Source organism: Carassius carassius, chromosome 6, assembly GCF_963082965.1.
Source record: "Carassius carassius chromosome 6, fCarCar2.1, whole genome shotgun sequence".
NCBI lineage: Eukaryota > Metazoa > Chordata > Actinopteri > Cypriniformes > Cyprinidae > Carassius > Carassius carassius.
Window position 1 is genome coordinate 25,256,707 of NC_081760.1, and position 19,424 is coordinate 25,276,130.

A 19,424-nucleotide genomic window follows, 5' to 3' on the forward strand; every position below is an offset into this window, starting at 1 on the left:
TTATTAATATTTATTTATACGTTTTTATGCTATCAAAATGTAAAGTGTCTTAATTCCTGTGAATAAATATCTCTAAAAAATAACTTCTAAATAAGTCGGTTGAATTTACCAGAAATAGCAGTGATCCAAAAAAAAGGCAAATAGACGTAGAGAAAATATCTCCTTAATATCTTAACATTTCCTACTCTAATTATACAATTACTGGATGAGCTAACAAAAAGAAAATACTTTTTTATTTATTGACTGCTCCGCTAAATCGCGGATTTTGTAACTACGTCACATCTGCATTAACCAACGCGCGTTTTATATTTTTTCCTAACGGGCCACCGTACAACCGGCTCTGCTGTTGATAGTGCGTAAGCTAACGAGTTTGTCGCGTGGAAGAGGTGCACTAAATCCACATGAAATAGCTAGAATATAAATATTTAAACTATTAATAATCATGTCAGACAAAGGTGAGGTGGATTTAACCGGGGCAAAGCAGAACACAGGTGTATGGCTGGTCAAAGTAAGTGCTCTAAACAGCTCAATGATGAACAGCTACAGTCAGTTGTACATGACTTTAGCATCTACAAACACTTCGCATGGCAATATGGTTTATATGTCCTGCAGTGTAATTATTAAAACCATATTAAATGCATTGTTTTAAAGCTATGTTTGCATACACTTTATAAAGGTCCCAAAGTATTTGTCCCAGCAGTGGACCAAAGCCACAGGGAGAGGAGAAGTTGGAAAGCTCCGGATATGCAAGTATGTGGCAAAAACAGGTCTCAGCTACATGTGATCGAGTACTACAAGCACAGCGTTAATTCAAAACATTAATATTCATACAATTGTTGTTGTTTGTGCAGGAATCAAGGCAAAGCGGAGGTAACTATTATGTATTTAGACATTCAGTGTTTTATATTTGAGACTGGTGTACAAAAAGTGGATTCAGTGTTGTTCTGATTTTGATTGACAGGTGTCTTTCACACTCAATGAGGAGCTGACCACCGTGGACACCATCGGGGAGAAATCGTCCATGGTACGAGCCCCTAGAGAGCACCCATTCACTCTGCAGACGGTCGGTGGACAGACTCTGGCTGTTTTCACTGAAAACTCTTCAGGTGAGAAGCAGGATGTCAATCAATACATGCAATGCTGTGATCTGCTGTGCTTTTAAATGATGTGAAGATAAAGTACTACAATTTGTTGTTAGTTGATGAGTACATTAGATAACCATTTTTAATAATACATAGTAATATCTTTCTTTATATTAAGTCAGCTTACAAAAAATGCTGACTAACTATTTGATTATTACTTTTATTTAATATTATGTTAATATCTTAAGATTTTGATTTTAAGAGCATTTTTACTTTTTTATGATAAAGAGTTTTAGTTCTTTTTGGGGACATCATTTGATGTCCAAGGTGAAATTATTTCAGAACCGCTCGATTATAATAGATAGAAGATGGTCACTTAAGAACAGTGAGCATTTACTTGAAATTGTAACGTATGTTTAGAACGTGCAGGATGAAGATGCAACAGACAGTGTGTAATAATAAGTAAATAGAATACATTTAGTTGTTATAGCACAAAATGTTAAATATTTAATAAAATGTTAAGGATCCCTTTCTGTGTAATCTTTTACAGAATTTATAAATGTCTTTTGATATTTTTATCTCTATCTTTCTTAATATAAAGAATCAGCTGTTCTATTTAGAATTGTATTTGGAGAGTTCAGTTGAATAATTAAATTACCGATGACAGATAAGGCAGAATTCATTTGAAAAAATGAATTTATTATACGACTTATGCACAGAATATGAATATACACATATTTAATTGCCCATATTTTAATTGAAAATATTAATAATAGCAACAACACTACGAAGTGAATGATTACACTCAACCTATATATGTTAATGAAAAGCAGAGATGTCTGAAATAGAAGACTATAATGTTAGTTATTTACATATTAATAAAAGTTATTATAAAGTTGTTGTTTTTTCCTGTTAACCGAACTTTTGCTTTCAAACAGCTCATTTGGTAAGTCATTCTGTGCCTTCTCTGGGATTTTCTGTACACACTTCAGTTTCCTCCAGTTCTGTTTAATTTCTCTTGGTACTCTTAGTCTGCTGTGTGTGAGATGAATCAGATATTAGGTTGTGATAGCTTTCATCTGGTCTCTCAAGCTTTTGCAGTTGCTAACCTCTGCCTCTCAATCAGTGTATGTGATTGTGGTGTTTTAATGGTTGAAGACATTAGAATGGGCCTTCAGATATCACTGATTTTGGAAACCTAATCTCCTGACTGCTTTAATTATTCCTTGATTAACGTGGAGTTGTGTTGTGAAGCTTGGGTGTCTGTGCATGATCAGCTCTGTATAGTTTCCATGCTAATTCTTGTTTTTCTGTTGTGAAAGTGAGGATTTCTTTAGGTGTTGTAAAGGTGCTTGAGTTCCACAGCCTGGTCACTTCTTCTGTTAAGTGACCAGTTGTTCAAAAATGGGGCTCAATGAAATATTTTTTTTTAGTCCTAATAAATTTATATATATATATATATATATATATATATATATATATATATATATATATATATATATAGTGAAATATTATACAATCTTTTTTTTATTAACTTTTATAATTTAATACATTTTAAATCGTATTTTATTCATTTGATGGCAAAGCTTAATTGTAGCTTATTTTATTTTTTATTTTTTTTTGTTCAAACAGTTATGATTTTTTGTTGTTGACTCTGGCTTCCTACACAGTTTGGAAAAGTATGGAATTTGATTTGAATAATTTGCAGGTCTGGAAGAGTATTGAAAAAAGAAGGCAGAATATGGAAAATTATAAATTGAATTTAAATAAATGTATTATACAGGAAGCGTGTTATCATGACAGCTGTTAACTCCTTCTTTAGTGACTGTCAAATACGACTGAATGAATTCAAGGTGCACTTCAATCATTATGCAAAAATACAGGTTGTATTGCAGTTTTTTTTTTTCTCTGGATATTCTTGGCACCATATTATAGAGCCTCTGAAAGGACCAAAAATTAAAAAAAAAAAACATACAGACTTTAATGTGTGCATGGTACACCATTAAACGTAGCATATAGGACAATGCACACTGATCCATCTATTGCACCATCAGTCCATTTTGCGGTGTGGTTTGGCTGCCACAGAAAAGGCTATGCATTATAGCAGAACTAAGGCCTTGAAATATGACGTACTGCCAGATTTGTAACACTTTTTTTTACACATGTACAATACCAGTGTTTTTATAGACCATTGAACTTGGCAAATAGGACAATGCACACAGCCATATTATCAGCTCATTTTGTGTCATGGTTTCCTCCTTGATATCACAGAGGATGCTAAAGTGCACATTGTCTTGCTATTAGAGGTTCTGCCCTAAGGAAAGCAAATAGATCTCTATTAATACATGTTCATCCATGCTTTCGTTTTATTCACAGTAAGATTTATAATTTATAAAACAAAACAAATGCAAGCAAGCAAAATATTCCAGTGTGCGTATGAATAGTTTCTCGAGGGCATGGAAAAATGTATTGTGTGCATGCAAGTCTGTATGCTTGTATGCTTGCAATAAAATCAATGAGAAAAAAAGAAGTAATATTTAAGACTACTATATGCAAAATATAAAGCTCAAATAATGCTCTATAAACTGTAAAATATGGTCTGAAAATCTATTGAGAGGTTTGGAAATTTGTATTATGAAATGGAAAATGTGTAGGAACCCTGTGTTGTTGTTTTCAGGATAATGAATATTTTTTTTTGTTTTTTTTATTACTGTCACTTTTGATTGCTTTAATGCATCCTTAAATAGTATTAATATTATTAGTATTAGTAAAAAATCCTGAGCCCAAACTATTTGGTAGTGAACAGAAGTTTGTACGTAATGATAAATCCACTGTTTTATATGAATCTCCACATCTTTGAAGACAAGGTAGGGACCTTTGGTTTGTGGTTTTTGGGTTAATTTAGATCAATTTCCTCAGTGGTTTCAGACTGATCAGAGGTTCTGTGTGGCTTATTGGTAACATCTGCGTTGTTTGTGTCTATTTGTGCGTTTGCTTTCGCTGACTGCTATATAAGAAGCTGCCGTGAGGCTTGGCCTGCCGTGATTATTTTGGCATGTACTCCCCCTCGTTCTCATGTTGCCATCCCTCTTGTAGGGCAGTCAGATGCCGAGGCCGGCGGCTCAGGTACAGGCCCAGGTGAGTGCTCACCGTCGCCCCCTGCTTGAGTGGAGGTCCAGGATATAATGATCTAATGGCCTTTGATTTGACAATCAGCCCAAAAAAAATAATAAAATCAATTTGAAATGCTTTCTGTGACTTAATTTAAATAATTGGTGTATTGAATATTTCACAGCCTGGAGCAGCGAATGTACAGAATGCACTGTTGGCCTCTCACTGCTGATGTAATGACTGAGCAGTAATGGGCTGTGTTGCAGCAGCGAGTGCATAGTTGCAACTGTCACAACTGTGAGTATTAATGTCTCTCATCTCTCACAAAGATAAAATTTCACTGGAAGGAGTGGTGGTGCAGAGAGCTGAATGCAGACCGGCCGTCAATGAAAACTACATGAAACTAAAGAAGTATGTTTAGAATATGCACACACTAGTTCTGTTTATTTAGTGAAATGCCTACACAGAAAGCATGATCAATTCTCATAGAAACTCATAAGGGATTCATTTATGGGCCAAAAGCTCTATATGTGCAGCCAAACAAATATACTGAACTCACAACACTAGCAAATGAGCACTAACCTAACTCTAAACCTTAAAGGACAACTTTTTTTGCATCCTTAAAAAGAGAAAGAAAATAGATTTCATTCATAAGTTTTTCATTAGGTCTATACAGGTCCACACACGATATATTTCAAGGCCTGTGATGTCTGATACATAAACTGCATTAGGTTAATGGCCAGAACTCATAAAGGATATTGTGTTATTTTGCAGACTGCAGATCGAGGAGTTATCCAAACCCATGAGGTTCTCTCAACAGCTCGACAAAGCAGTCACCACCAACTACAAACCGGTGGCTAATCACGCCTATAATGTACGGGAAGCTTTTGCATCATCCAAAAGATGTGGGAAGTATCTGATATGCAGTTGATTGTTGATGCACACTCTGTTTGTTCCTTTTTTTTTCCCTTTCTCAGCTGGACTATGAAAAGAAGAAGAAAGAAGAAGGGAAGAGGGCCCGAGCAGATAAACAGCAGGTGCTGGACATGTTGTTCTCTGCTTTTGAGAAGCATCAGTATTATAACATTAAGGATCTGGTGGACATCACAAAACAGCCAGTGGTGAGTTACATTACAGTAACACTACGCAACAGACTACTGTGCAGATGTTTGGGGTTGGTCATTGTATTTTTTAATTTTCTGCAAGTATTTACTGTAATTTTTTTTTATTTAATGCATGCTTGATGAACCTTAGTGTTCATTACAAGGCTGCCTATTAAGACTTACTTTCTTGTTCTCTAGATTTATTTGAAGGAGATTCTTCGAGACATTGGTATATACAATATCAAAGGCACCCACAAGAACACCTGGGAGCTCAAACCAGAGTACCGACACTACCAGAACGAAGAGAAGAGCGACTGATTACCATTGGACTCTGGGTGGCTATGAAAACCTGAAAAGCCATCTTCCCCAATAAGTTCAAAATGTTGTTTCTGGATAATTTCTTTAAGGATGATTCGGTTGTTTTTAGAGGTGCATCAGAAAACTAGGTGGCATTTTATAATGCTGAGCAGTTTTTTTAATGCTCGTTATATTGACTGATTCCCATGAAGAAAAAAAAAAAAATAGTAAGAGTTGTTCAAGTCTTCAGTCATCTGAAAATGAAAAGTCATCTTAATGTTGTCTATAAAAGGGTGATGTTGGATTTTTTCTTATTTAAAGAAACTGATAGAATAATGATAAACAATTGTTTTATTCAGATTTAGTTTTCTGATTGAAACACTTATTTTAGATAGTATTTTGTGTTCTTAAATGCTCTTGAAATAAAGGTTTTTGTACAAATAAATCATTTGTTTCATGTATGATTTTTTTATTCTTACAATTCACACAGAAGGACTGGGGCTAAATCTTTAAATAAAACATTTAAATGGTTAAGTGTAAATTATTTAAGTTCAGATAAACTATTTAATATCAGAAACACTTTAGTTTAAAAATGAAGTGTGACCATTGTTAAAGAAAAATTTATGGCAATTCGTTAATGAAAAAAAAAAAAAAAAAAAGCAGCTCATCAAAATTGGGGTCATTATTAAGGCTTTGCAGCCACAAGAACCAATTATATTTTGCACCAACAAATCTACTATATCTTAGAAAAGTATGTAGGTAGCTGATTGAGACCACTAATGATACCAACAATCTGGATAGGCATTATCCAGGAACGTCTGCAGGACATTAAAAATAAGCCTGAATAATTTCAAGCATAACACTACACTGCATTGTTATGGATTTGGCATTCTCTATACTGATGCTAAAGACACTTTAATGTGCTTATCAGTGACTTTAAAAGACAATTCACAACCACTTTCATATGGAAATGTCAGACACCCATCTTCACCCAAAAACCAGGGGCATTTGTGCTTTTAATACACATCTGAATAAGCCCCAACGGTTTGCTCGCACAAATGCACTCCTATCATAATCTGTAACTTAGCATAGCGTTTGCCTTAACTCCTAATTGTGGCATTTAAACATTTGCTTTTGTTGCAAAGTTTGGAATTACATTACTCCTGACAATTCAAAGGGCTATCTGAACATCAGACCTAAATCATAAAACTAGGTCTACATATAGACATAGCTTTCATAACTCTTGAGTCTACAACTACAGCAGAACGCCGTTTTTAAAACTTTTTCCAGGTTCAAAATACAACATGCAGCCATTCATGGTGATGGTGCTGATTTTGCCCACCATGCCATATAACTAGGTGAGAAAATTGGGGTGAAACTTTTCTAATCCATATTTTCTTATCTTTGTTTTTGTATTTAAAGTGGTTTTTATTTTCATTATTTCAAATTTAGTTTTTTTTTTTGTATAATTCATTGTACAGATATTTCAGTGAATTTGATTAAAACATCTTAAGTTGGGAGGAAATGTAAATATTTGGGAACCTCTGATGTAAGGCCTTCCAATTCACCCGGAAAAGAGGCTCATCTCCTCTACCCTTGATTGGAATGGTATGGTTTCCTTTATCACAGTTCAGGTTGATGACACAAGGTAAGTTACACAGTTAACACAAGCAAAAACTTCAATTTGCCAGCAGCTTGACTTTATTCAAATAATGGTGCCAAGAAATCCTATACAATCCTGTGATTCAATATGGAACGGGGAAAATTACAACTGTACATATGCTGAAACAGTAGCCGACATGCACAGCAAATGAGAAGCCTGCAGTCAACTTCACCTCAATGACGAAGAAATAACAGAAAACTCCGAAGTTACTGATTCTTTTACCACAACCTTTTAACATTGTGGCTTGGCTTGCTAAAAGTCCTGTTTTTAATTTCATGAAAGGAGAGTTCACATCTTCTCGTCGCAGACATAAGCCAATCAAGAAATAAAAACAGTGGCCTTGTGAAGTTAAAAGAGCCTCTGGTCCTGATGGAAAGGATGAGGAGGAATGATTGGTTTAATCCAGGGGCCCGATCCACCAAACAGAGGCCAGAGTTGGAGGAGTAACTTGTAGACACTTGGGAAGTTTACTATGGCGAGAAAGAGAAAAGCAAAACAATCAGTTTTGTTTCAAACTAATACCATCAAACACTTCAGCAAATCCTTAGAAAAAAGCTTGAAGATAACATTTAGCAAGTCACCAGATTTTGTTAGATGCTTTCAAAAGCAACTGAAATTGTCCTTTTCTCCTCAATTTAGTCTTTTCCAACCACCTTCCAGATGGCCAGACATTATGAGGAATATTACTGTTGCATCCTTGTGCAAACCCAGAGGCCACCAAGTATGGCAACAGGCCTATCAGTGGATGCTTTACGAGATGATTCTAGAAACACTATTTCTAAGCAATAATTTGAGCAAGACATACTAATCTTTATTATACAAGGCAACTCAATGCAAAAATAACACTTAAAAGAGACAAGACTTCATAAACTTACACATTTCTCAATCTCTAAGCCATCCTTAAAGAAAAGCATGAATGGGGTGACGCCATCCTCACGGAAGTCAAGGAGACCAATTACGCCATCTGGGTTCATGGATTCGCCAGTGAAAAACTGTAGGAGGTGGAGAATAGAAATACCCATTTAGCATTACATTTGATTGGTTCAGACCCCTAACTAAGAGTCCTGTTTTTAATTTCACAGACATTACAGTTTAGAAGTTTATGGCATTGACTTTAGCGGACCAATCACTCTTAGCACTAACATATTGAGTGGCAGCTGTATAAACAATGCTAAAATCTACAGAACGGACTAGAAAATTTGGTGTTGAAAGACAAATTTAGGTCTCAAATCAGTTTACTGAAGCCCATCCAGGGTATGTACTCAGAACATGGTTTGTTTTCATAGGTCGTAACCTACAAAGGTGTCCTAAGTTGGTCATCATTGTACACCCTTAACAGAGCTTTCACTTTAATGTTCAAATATTTGGAGTCAGTAAGAAAGAAATTACTCCTTTCGTTCAGAAAGGACGCATTTAATACTACTCTTTCGATTTTTGTATTCTTCAAAGGATCCGGAATTTTTTTTTCTTCAATTTCCACAAAAATATGAAACCACAGTTTAATGCATATTACAAAATGTTTCTTGAGCAGCAAATCAGCATATTGGAATGTTTTTGGAAGGATCAGGTGAATACTGAAGACTTTGCATCACAGGAATAAATTAAATTTTAAACTACATTAAAACTTTGTCGCAATATTTTATAATATCAGCATATTTTCAAGTAAAGAGACTTTTCAAAAACAATAATTTTACCAATCCCAAACTTTTGAGCCTATACAAATATGACAGAATGACCGTATCAGCCGTTACTGTATCCCACCTGATAGTTTTTGATGTTGCCTAAAATTTTCTTGACCTCAGCTGGTGCGTTAGCCATGAAGGGGTCTACCCTGTCAGGTGAAACTTCCTGTAGCTTGGCTTTCACTCTGTTATAAAAAAAAATAGCAATTATTAGCAAAATAATCAGGTTTCATTTAGTCTTGCAAACTGCCAAGTACAGCTGTTTTAGGTAAAAGATGTGTAGTCCCCAATTCAATCTTACATGCCACTCATAGGGCAGGCAGAAAGCGCAGGGACATTTAATTTTGCATCTCAAAATATTAAAACCCAGGTGGCCACAATGCAAGACTCTGAGCTGTCAATGATGCATAAACTCAAGTCAATACAATAGGAAAATTAACCTTCACATTGATATTTACAGTACTACATGCACATCTCAATGGTGATTTCAGACTTACGCCTTCATGTAGTCCTTGATGTAGGCTGTGTAAGACTTCTTGTCATAGGAGGTCTCCTGAAGTTTGTGGTTGAGGACGATATCTACACCGCTGACAGTGGTAGAATCACAGCCTTCATCCTGAACTTCGGCTGACGCATTGCCACCAATCAGTGAATCATCTATGTCTCCCTCCGACCTGCTGATCATCTGCAAAACAGAGACAATGACTGGACCTGATACCACACCAATCACTAAAGCTAAAAACCTCACTACCAAGAATGATTGGGAACTATTGTACAACTATTGTAAATATCTACAAAACTGATTTCAAATATATTCAGACTAATTTTGGTCTCAAAACTAATTTAGACTGATTTTCGCCCATCAAAGACATGTACTCGGAACATGGTTTGTTTTCATAGGTCTTAACCTACAAAGGTGTCCTAAGTTGGTCATCATTGTACATCCATGAGAGGGCTTTCACTTATAAAATCTATTTAGAAAAAGTTTTTGAAAAAGAAAAATTTGGTGTAAAATAACCCACATACCTTTCCCTCAACTTCAATCATCATTCCATTCTCAGACTCTTTGATTTTGTAGATGTCGGAGAACATCTCATCCCCTGTGAAAATAAAATGGATAAAAATGAGACCAAATAACATTCAGAATAACTGGAACCATCACAATAGGTCCCGGCTATTTTGGCTTGGAGAGAGTGATGCAAAAATGTTTTAAGTTACAATAGAAATACCCATTTAGCATTATATTTCATTGTTTAAGACCCCAATTAAAAGTTTGAGTCATTATGACATTGACCATAGCGGACCAATCACTCAGGGTAAAAATTTCAGCATTAACATATTGAGTGGCAGCTGTATAAACAATGCTAAAAATCTACAGAACTGACTAGAAAATTTGGTGTTGACAGACAAATTTAGGTCTCAATTCAGTTTGCCGAAGCCCATCCAGGGTATGTACTCAGAACATGGTTTGTTTTCATAGGTCGTAACCTACAAAGGTGTCCTAAGTTGGTCATCATTGTACACCCTTAAGAGAGGCTTACAGTACAAAAGTTTGGCGTCAGTGAGATTTTTCTTGGGTTAATGTAATCACATAAGACTAAAAATTACTTTAAGGCAGGGTACAACAACTAAATATATACCCCCGCCCCATTTTTTTTAGGGTTTTCAGATCGGGGTTAATTAACATAGAATGAACCGTTCCCTAAACGGCACCAACAATCTCTGGTTTACTCGCGAAAAACTCATTCACCTCTTTACGGTTTCCTCCTCCCTCTTTTCACATGGAAGCTTTAAAACTTAACGCATTTTCACTTCTAATCTCTGTTAGCAGTGTTCACTGGAATGTTCTGAGTCGAACATTCTTAAATGCGTTCCATCAGAACGACGGAGAGCTTCGAAATATCCGTCACTGTTCGAGATGATGGTTAACGTCCCACGTTTATTTAACGTTACACGAGCGTTTATGACATTTAAAGGGCGTGAGGAAAGCTGACGAAGTGAAGTAACGCCAAAGTTAAAGTGAAGTGACTCGACTAATAACACGCCCTGTTTGCGCTCATTTCATCATCTCGGAGATTTGTGAAATAAATTAGAAAAAAAACCTAATTTTCATACATTGCTTCCGATTTTGTCGTGAAAAAATATATATCAATAAAAAATACTTTTTCAACACAAACATTAATTGAAGATTATGGGTGTTAAAGTAACCAACAGCACAACTTCTATCGAGAACAAACTGGCTAACCGGCGTTTTTGTTCAGCTTCTAACACTCCCATAAACCGCCTGATTCGCGTGAATATAAACCCAACACTTTCATAAACTGAAGTAGTGTTGGCGTAACATAATTCGCAATAGTAAGGTTGGTAAAGTTATTTAGGAGCTCAGCAATGAAACGCGCGCCTACGCGGTATTGTAGCATGGTTAGCCACGAGGCTAACCGTTTGAGAGTTAGGCCGCAGGGAGTCGAGAGAGATCACCGGCTCTTTTTAACATGTTAACATCATCGGACGACAAAAATACTGGTAAAACCGTAAGATTCTGGACTGCGACGAGGTGTTAAACACTGTTCTTACCGGTGATGATGTCCTTATAGATGATCATTTTGTTGGATTGTATTTGGGGGTGTCAGGGAGCAGCGCTGGCCGTGATCTGATCGTGGACTCAGCTGAAAAGGCCGGCGCGTGGATTGAGCGTGTTATATATGCAGTGAAAAACACGGGCGCCCTCTAACGGTGAAACACCAAATCAACCGACAACACGTCATGAGAGTTTCACAGGCTAACATAACTTTTAGCATATTAGCATGTTTTGTCATACTTCTTTGGGATCATACTGATTTTCTTTTTCTCGATTGTGTTTAAGATGTTCCATTGAACAAAACAATGACATTTAAATACATATGTTTATTCATATGTCAGTTCTGTCTCTGTCTGGAAATATTCAAATTAGTCAAAAAGTACAGCCATTTCTGTCTTTAGTTGGTGTTGGATGAGTGGGGAGTTGGCAGAGGTGTAAAAAGTACTAAAAGATTTTACTAAAGTAAAAGTACAAGTATCTGGCCAAAAACAAACTTGAGTAAAAGTAAAAAAAAAAAAAAAAAGTACAACTCTAAATTGTACTCAAGAATTTAAAAAAGCAAAGTACTTTTTTTTCTTTCTAACTGATATACAGAAGTTTTGTTAAAGGGATAAAACTAAACAAAATGCACAGGTCAAACACATACATCTAGTGCAACAACAACATTTAAAATGCATCACAGTGGAACACACACACACACACTCACATACAGGGAAGGGGATTAAAATAAAAATCTATCCTTTCCATCCTCATGCCATCCAATATATATATATATATATATATATATATATATATATATATATATATATATATATATATATATATATAACTTTAATTTATCAGATGAACACAAACTAAGAGTTTTAGGGAAAAATGTTCAATGCAAGGGAATGGGACGTCCAAAAATGAATATGACAGACAGTAACTCATTCAACCCGTTAATAATTTTGTGTATTCTTAAGTTAAAGGATAAATACAAATAATAAAAACCAATATTTTAAACTTGACTGTCATGTTCACTTTGTGTGGTTTCTGAAGTGGTCCTGTCCCCTTGTAAATGCACAGACACTATGATGACATCACTGAATTCAATGATGAACTGCCTTTAACTGTCATTTTGCATTATTGACACACTGTTTTCTTAATTAATGTTGTTCAGTTGCTTTGACGCAATGTATTTTGTTTAAAGCACTATATAAATAAAGGTGACTTGACTTCACTTGACATAAGGGTGAGTCAGGGACGTAGACCATAGACATATATGTCTATGGCGTAGACAGGGGCGTAGATTACGCGGGGGACGTGTCCCCCCCACTTTTAATATCACGGAAAATCGTCCCCCGCACTTTTTCAGTCAAATGTGATCGCATAGAAGTTTTCAAGAAGTGGTGTGAATAAATAAAGATTTAAACTCAAAGAAACAGGATAGTCATGACCTGATATTTTATTCGGACCCAGAAGGCGAGATGAACATCACGGAGCGCTAAACTCTCCTGCAGTGTGTGTTTCATTCATACTCAAAGCCAGAGGGAGCTCTCGCGCAAAAAAGTCATAACAGGAAACTCCTAATATGGGCAACAGCGTCCAGCTATCGCTGTATGAAAACAGTTGTTTTGACAGAAGAACGTACTCGGTTACTAACGTAACCTCGGTTCTCTCTAGAAGAGGGAACGAGTACTGCGTCTTAGCTAAGACGCTACGGGAAAAGTCTCTTTTCACGAAATACTGAAGCAAAAAATTATCCTTAATTTTGAATTGTTGTAAAGCGCATTTGCAGCAGCACGCAGCCATAGGCGAGACGGCTCGCTCGCTCCGTACCCTCCATGCCACTTCCCGCCGAAATGGGTGTGGCCTAGCCCTATAAAGGGAGCTCGAAAAGGCTGACTCACCTGATTTATTTCATCGCCGAAGCGAACCAGAGTGAATCTTGCACACGGCAGAGAACGCAGTACTCGTTCCCTCTTCTAGAGAGAACCGAGGTTACGTTAGTAACTGAGTACGTTCTCTTACGAGAGTTCTCTCGTACTGCGTCTTAGCTAAGGCGCTACGGGAACCCCATGTAAAGCGCCGTGCGCACAGGGATCACACACCAATAAACCTGGAAGCAACGCCCAGGATTTACAGTGCACAGTCACCTGAGGGACTCACAGAGAGTCCAGAACAGGAGGGGGGGGGGGGACTCTGTCCCATATCTAGCAGCGTCCGTAGGCACGGCAATATGACATCACACAGTCAAGGCAAGGCCTGACCCATGTGGTAACGCGGGTCTTACGCAATACTGCCCATATAACAGTCGGCAGCGCATAGCGCTTGCGACCTCAGAGTTCCAATCAGGGCCCTGATTCGGCTATACCTTCAGCAGCCCTGCTTGGCGGGAACCTCCAGGTTATAGAACCTGATAAATGTAGACGGTGAGGCCCATCCTGCCGCCATACATATATCCTGTAAGGGGATCCCACTAGACCACGCCCACGACGAGGCGACGCCTCTTGTGGAGTGTGCTCTGACTCCCAGTGGGCACTGAAGGCCCCTGGAAGCGTAAGCTAACGCTATGGCGTCAACTATCCATCTGGACAGGCTCTGTTTCGAAACAGCCATTCCCTTGGAACGTCCACTGAACGAGACAAACAGCTGCTCAGTCTGTCTAAAGACAGCGGAGCGAGACACATAAGCTCTTAAAGCCCTAACAGGGCAAAGAAGACTCGAGTCTCCATCCTCTCCTGACACCGAAAGGGCAGACAGGGCAATAACCTGAGCCCGAAATGGCGTGTTGAGGGATTTTGGCACATAACCGTGCCTAGGTTTGAGTATGACCCCTCAGTCATTAGGCCCAAACTCCAAGCACATCGGGCTCACTGAGAGCGCGTGCAGGTCACCCACACGCTTCACTGAAGCGAGAGCCAACAAGAACACTGTCTTGAATGACAGATGCTTGAGGCTAATGGTTCGGATAGGCTCGAAAGGGGAACCTTTCATGGCCTCCAAAACCGTCGAGAGGTCCCATACAGGGACTGACGGAGGTCTGGGAGGATTCAGCCTCCTAGCTCCTCTAAGGAAGCAGATGACCAAATCGTTCCTTCTTATGGACTGACCGAGCGTTGTCTCAGAAAACGCTGCGATAGCCGCCACGTAAACTTTGAGCGTGGAGGGGGCTCTGCCCTTATCCAACAGCTCCTGTAGGAAGCAGAGAATCTCCGTCACCTCACAACTAAGGGGTGAACATCCCCGAGCTGTGCACCAGCTGGAGGACACCGACCACTTCGAGGCATACAGCCGTCGTGTCGACGGAGCTTTAGCCTGAGTGATGGTATTTAGCACTCCCACTGAGAGATCAGCGGGTAACTGTTGAGCGCCCACACATGGAGGGACCACAACTCCGGTTGAGGGTGCCAAATCGAGAAACTGGCCTGCAACAGGAGATCCCTCCTCAGCGGCACTGGCCACGGGGCAGTGTCTGCTAGCTGCATCAAATCTGGAAACCATGGTTGGTTCTTCCAAAGTGGTGCTACAAGCAGTACTGAGCATCTCGTTTCCCTCACCCGTTCTACCACCTGCGGAAGTAGGGAGACGGGGGGGGGGAGCATAGAGCGGGCAGCACGGCCACCTCCGTGACAGCGCGCTTTCGTTCTTGGAAAAGAACGCGGGGAAGTGAGCGTTTTCGTGGGACACGAAGAGGTCCACTTCCGCCCTGCCAAATCTCTCCTACAACAGCTGGACTGTCTGCGGGTGTAGAGACCATTCGCCCGTGGGAATGTTGCTTCTGGACAGCCTGTCTGGACCCAGATTCTGTAGCCCAGGCACATGAACTGCTCTCAGCGAGCGCAAGTTGCGCTGAGCCCAAACCAGGAGGCGTTCCGCCAACCTGTACAGGTTTCGGGACCTGAGACCGCCCTGGCGATTTATGTAGGACACTACAGACATTTTGTCCGAACGGACTAAGACGTGGTTGCCCTAGATTCGGGGACAAAAGCGCGTCAGCGCGTTCTCTACTGCCAGTATTTCCAGACAATTGATATGTTGGAGCTTTTCCCGTTCTGCCCACAGGCCAAAGAACGGTCTGCCCTCGAGCAGTGCTCCCCATCCCGAAGTGGAGGCGTCCGTCGACACCATTTTCACTTTCGAGGAAGTCCCCAGGCTTACACCTGATCGGTACCAGTCGTTCGCTGTCCAGGGTTTCAAGGCTGTAACACAGCTCTGATTGACCATGAGACGCAACTGACCGGATATCCACGCTCTGCGCGGTACTCGCGCTTTCAGCCAGAACTGCAAGGGGTGCATGCGGAGCAGGCCCAACTGAAGAACTGGTGATGCTGAGGCCATGAGACCTAGCATCTTCTGAAATTCTCTGAGCGAGAATGTCGCGCCGCAGCGGAGAGCGCCGTCATGGAGCGTGAGTCCAGAGCTATATCCAAAACCAGTATCGTCTGACTGGGGTTCAGCGAACCCTTCGTCCAGTTGACACTGAGACCAAGTTTCTCGAGGTGATCGAGTAAAATGGTCCTGTGCTCCACGAGCTCTGATCGTGACTGAGCCAGAATCAGCCAGTCGTCCAATTAGTTCAGCACTCGCATGCCTCTGAGTCTGAGAGGAGCGAGCGCTGCGTCCATGCACTTCGTAAACGTACGAGGAGCCATGGACAAGCCGAACGGCAGGACTGTATACTGGTATGTCTGGCCCTCGAAGGCGAATCTCAAGTATCGCCTGAGACGTGACGCTATCTGTATTTGAAAATACGTGTCCTTCAGATCTATCGACATGAACCAGTCTCCTCTGCGAATATGCGCGAGGAGTCTCCTGGTTGTAAGCATTTTGAAACTGCGTTTCGCTAATGCTTTGTTCAGCTGTCTTAGATCCAGTATGGGTCTGAGACCCCCGTCTTTCTTGGGCACTAGAAAGTATTTGCTGTACAGCCCCCCTTCGCTTTGAGCTTGAGATACAGGCTCCACAGCCCCTCTGCTCAACAGTTTTGATATTTCGGCTCGAAGTAGGTGTGCTACTTCTGTTTTGACCGTAGTTTCGACGCGTGCTAAAAGGTGCGGAGGGCGTCGAAAAAACTGTAGCAAGTAGCCTCCCTTTATAATGTCTAGCACCCAATCCGAAACCCCTGGAAGCGCTGACCATGCGTCTGCATGAATGGCTAGGGGTTGGATGCGAAGCGCGCTCTGTTGGCTGGGCAACGGCAGCGCTTCGATGTGCTCTAACATGGGCCTTAGCCTGTGACATTTGAGGTGGGGAGCCAGCTGATCACAGCGGGCAGATCGCTCGTCCTCGACCCCTCCACGGTGCTTAACCGAGTGAGGGAGGGCTGAGCGGGTCCCGTGGGACTCGTGCTGTCTGTGAGTAATTGTGGGCTGTAAGCGTGCACATTTACTGCCTTAGACTCGCTGTGTGCCTGGGCAGAACGAACGTGCACGGGTTTCGTTTTTACAGAAACCACATGACGTGTGTGACGTAGTGATTGTGGGCACTGAGGAGTGGGCACGTTTACTATGTAGTGCACGCGATCGACTTGAGTCGCTTTTATGGGCGCGAGCCCTATGTGAAGGGCTGTGCTTATATGTGGAGATGGGCACTGAGCAGTGGGCATCGTCACTACATTTATAGCACCATCGGCCGTGGCCGGGACACCAGAAATTACACCTTTTTCAGGAAATATCTGGGTAGCCGTGATAACGTTTTTTTTGTGTGCAGGCAAGCGGGCAACCGTACAGGCTTGCGCATTGCAAAAGACGCTGAGACAGTCACAATCCCTGGAACTGAAACAGCGGCGCGCTTGGGTGAGAGTTTGGCCGCGGCGACTCGTACACCGGCGCTTTCCTAGGAATGCTAGGATGGCTTCGGGGCTTCCGGCCTCACCGTAATCCTCTGCCGTGGTCCCCGCGACGCGGGGCGACGGCCGGTAGAGCGAGAACGGGGTCTCGAGCTGCGTTGCTGACGCTGCTGTGATAACGGCTTTTGTGTGCAGGCAAACGGGCAACTGTGCAGGCTTGCGCGTTGCAGAAAACGCTGAGACAGTCACAATTCCTGGAACTGAAACAGGGGCGCACTTGGGTGAGAGCTCAGCCACAGCGGAACTCGTACACCGGCGCTTCGATGAAGCAGCAGGAGGCGGGGGGTGTGGCTGAGAGCTTTGCGGGGCCGGTCTAGCACGACTCGCTGCAGAACCGGAGCGCTTGCCATGTCTGAGAGCGTCAGCCCTAGATGCCTCTCAGCCACCGTAGCGGAAGCCATAGCTCGTCCCATGGCCTGTGCAGCGGATCTAGTAGCGAAGCACTCCTAAAATCCGTGAGACAGATAGCCTCAGGTCCCATCTGTAGTGCAGACACAGCCTGCCCAGCAGCAGAAAGATTCGCGCGAGCAGAGATGACGTCATGCGGCAGGCTTTAGATGGCAACACCGCTTTCGTCCGCCGTCCAGCAGAGGGCGGGCAAAGGTGCGTCGCTATCGCCTGTTCCACCGGCGGAAGTGACTGGTAGTTCCTGTTTTTGATCACAGAAATACATAACATTTTAAAATATATTCAAATAGAAAATAGTCATTTAAAATAGTTAAACTATTTAAAAATTTTACTGCTTTTGTTGTACTTTGGATCAAATAAATGCAGGCTTGGTGAGCAGAAGAGACTTCTTTAAAATCATTAAAAATCTTACTGTTCAAAAACTGTTGACTGGTAGGCTATAGATTAGAGAAATGTTCTATTGTAATGTTTTATATTATATTGTAATGTTTAATATATATATAATTTCTGTCCCCCTCACTTATGAAAAGATGGCTACGTCCCTGGGGTGAGTAAATAATCTTTGGGTGAACTATTCCTTTGAGTAGCAAGATATGATGCAGAGGTTAAACATATTCCAGACAGAATACAAGAATGTGTTGCATTAATGAGGAGAGTCATAGAAATAAAACATATATTAACATTAACATTTTTAAAATGTCACTTTTTTGTGTCTATTCAACATCACTAAGGATAAGGTCTAAGGTCTAAGGATAATGAAACTTGAAATTTTTTATTTGGGGTATTTACAGTTTCTTTCTCGGCAAGTGACAAATAATTATTTGTGACTAATTAAATTAATTAATAAGCAAAACATATGATTATTAAGGATTAAAAAATACTCATTGACAGTCTTAATTGCTACTCAAAGTGTCATATAATGACATAATATCCACTACCTGGTAAGAACATCACTAAACATAAATTACAATTAATTTAACATAAAATGTTAATTTAAACACAACTTTGCTTCCTCAATATGCTTCCTCAGATTAGATAGTAAACTTCAAAGGCAGACGTTATCCTGATGTACCGGTAAGTCTCCACTGTGGGCTTGGTGCCTGAAAACAATTATCATTGTTTCTCACGTAAAGCACACATTGGACTTCTGTTTTCACTATTTATTGTGCATAAGTTAAAATAAAATTGTAATGTACTTTTTAAGATGAAATAAAATTGTAAGGAGTAAAAAGTACAGTTTTTTTCTCCCGACATGTAATCAAGTAAAAGTACAAGTAACCAGTTTAAATTGTACATGAATAAAGTACAAATCCCCCCAAATAATATTTAAGTAATCAAGTAAAATTACTCAAGTATTTTACACCGCTGGGAGTTTGGGAATATTATAATATTCACATATTAGTCATATTATTATGTCATATTAGTATAAGAAAAATGAAGATTCAGGTTTAGGCAACTTTTGGTATATGATGTAACCTAAAAATAAAATAAAGTTTTATTCCCAAAATACTTATTTTTCTTTGCCTATTTTTTTTTTTTGGCAAAAGTTAAAACTGTGCATCTTGACAAATTAATTTGAATAAGTTTTCTGAAGTGCAATGTTTCATAATGAGTTCATAATGAAGAATAGTTACAGTGAAATGCATCTGAACAGAAATTACATTCAACAC

The 19,424-nt window shown here is 40.0% G+C and overlaps 2 protein-coding genes and 5 non-coding genes across 8 annotated transcripts; 1 reads left to right on the forward strand and 6 right to left on the reverse strand.

Moving 5' to 3' along the window:
* Positions 1-313: 313 nt before the first annotated feature.
* LOC132142533 (general transcription factor IIF subunit 2-like) lies at positions 314-6,039 on the forward strand. Of its 2 annotated transcripts, XM_059552474.1 has the most exons (9): positions 314-508; positions 677-750; positions 852-870; positions 962-1,106; positions 4,179-4,220; positions 4,523-4,604; positions 4,968-5,067; positions 5,171-5,314; positions 5,495-6,039. In XM_059552474.1, exons 1-9 carry the CDS (start codon positions 443-445, stop codon positions 5,612-5,614), a joined length of 792 nt encoding a protein of 263 aa, XP_059408457.1. In that variant the 5' UTR covers positions 314-442; the 3' UTR covers positions 5,615-6,039. The 2 variants fall into 2 exon arrangements, with proteins under 2 accessions (XP_059408457.1, XP_059408458.1); XM_059552475.1 differs by lacking the exon at positions 4,179-4,220.
* Positions 6,040-7,271: 1,232 nt separating this feature from the next.
* On the reverse strand, positions 7,272-11,669 carry LOC132142534 (translationally-controlled tumor protein homolog). Its single transcript, XM_059552476.1, has 6 exons — positions 11,513-11,669; positions 9,965-10,038; positions 9,436-9,623; positions 9,018-9,123; positions 8,132-8,248; positions 7,272-7,726 (listed from the first exon to the last, which is right to left on the reverse strand). Exons 1-6 carry the CDS (start codon positions 11,538-11,540, stop codon positions 7,724-7,726), a joined length of 516 nt encoding a protein of 171 aa, XP_059408459.1. The 5' UTR covers positions 11,541-11,669; the 3' UTR covers positions 7,272-7,723.
* On the reverse strand, positions 7,876-8,007 carry LOC132142937 (small nucleolar RNA SNORA31). Its single transcript, XR_009434129.1, has one exon. It is a non-coding gene; the product is annotated as a small nucleolar RNA SNORA31 (small nucleolar RNA).
* LOC132142933 (small nucleolar RNA SNORD58) lies at positions 8,514-8,584 on the reverse strand. The gene has a single exon (XR_009434125.1). It is a non-coding gene; the product is annotated as a small nucleolar RNA SNORD58 (small nucleolar RNA).
* LOC132142938 (small nucleolar RNA SNORA31) lies at positions 9,214-9,347 on the reverse strand. The gene has a single exon (XR_009434130.1). It is a non-coding gene; the product is annotated as a small nucleolar RNA SNORA31 (small nucleolar RNA).
* On the reverse strand, positions 9,810-9,880 carry LOC132142935 (small nucleolar RNA SNORD58). Its single transcript, XR_009434127.1, has one exon. It is a non-coding gene; the product is annotated as a small nucleolar RNA SNORD58 (small nucleolar RNA).
* Positions 10,390-10,460, reverse strand: LOC132142934 (small nucleolar RNA SNORD58). The gene has a single exon (XR_009434126.1). It is a non-coding gene; the product is annotated as a small nucleolar RNA SNORD58 (small nucleolar RNA).
* Positions 11,670-19,424: the final 7,755 nt, after the last annotated feature.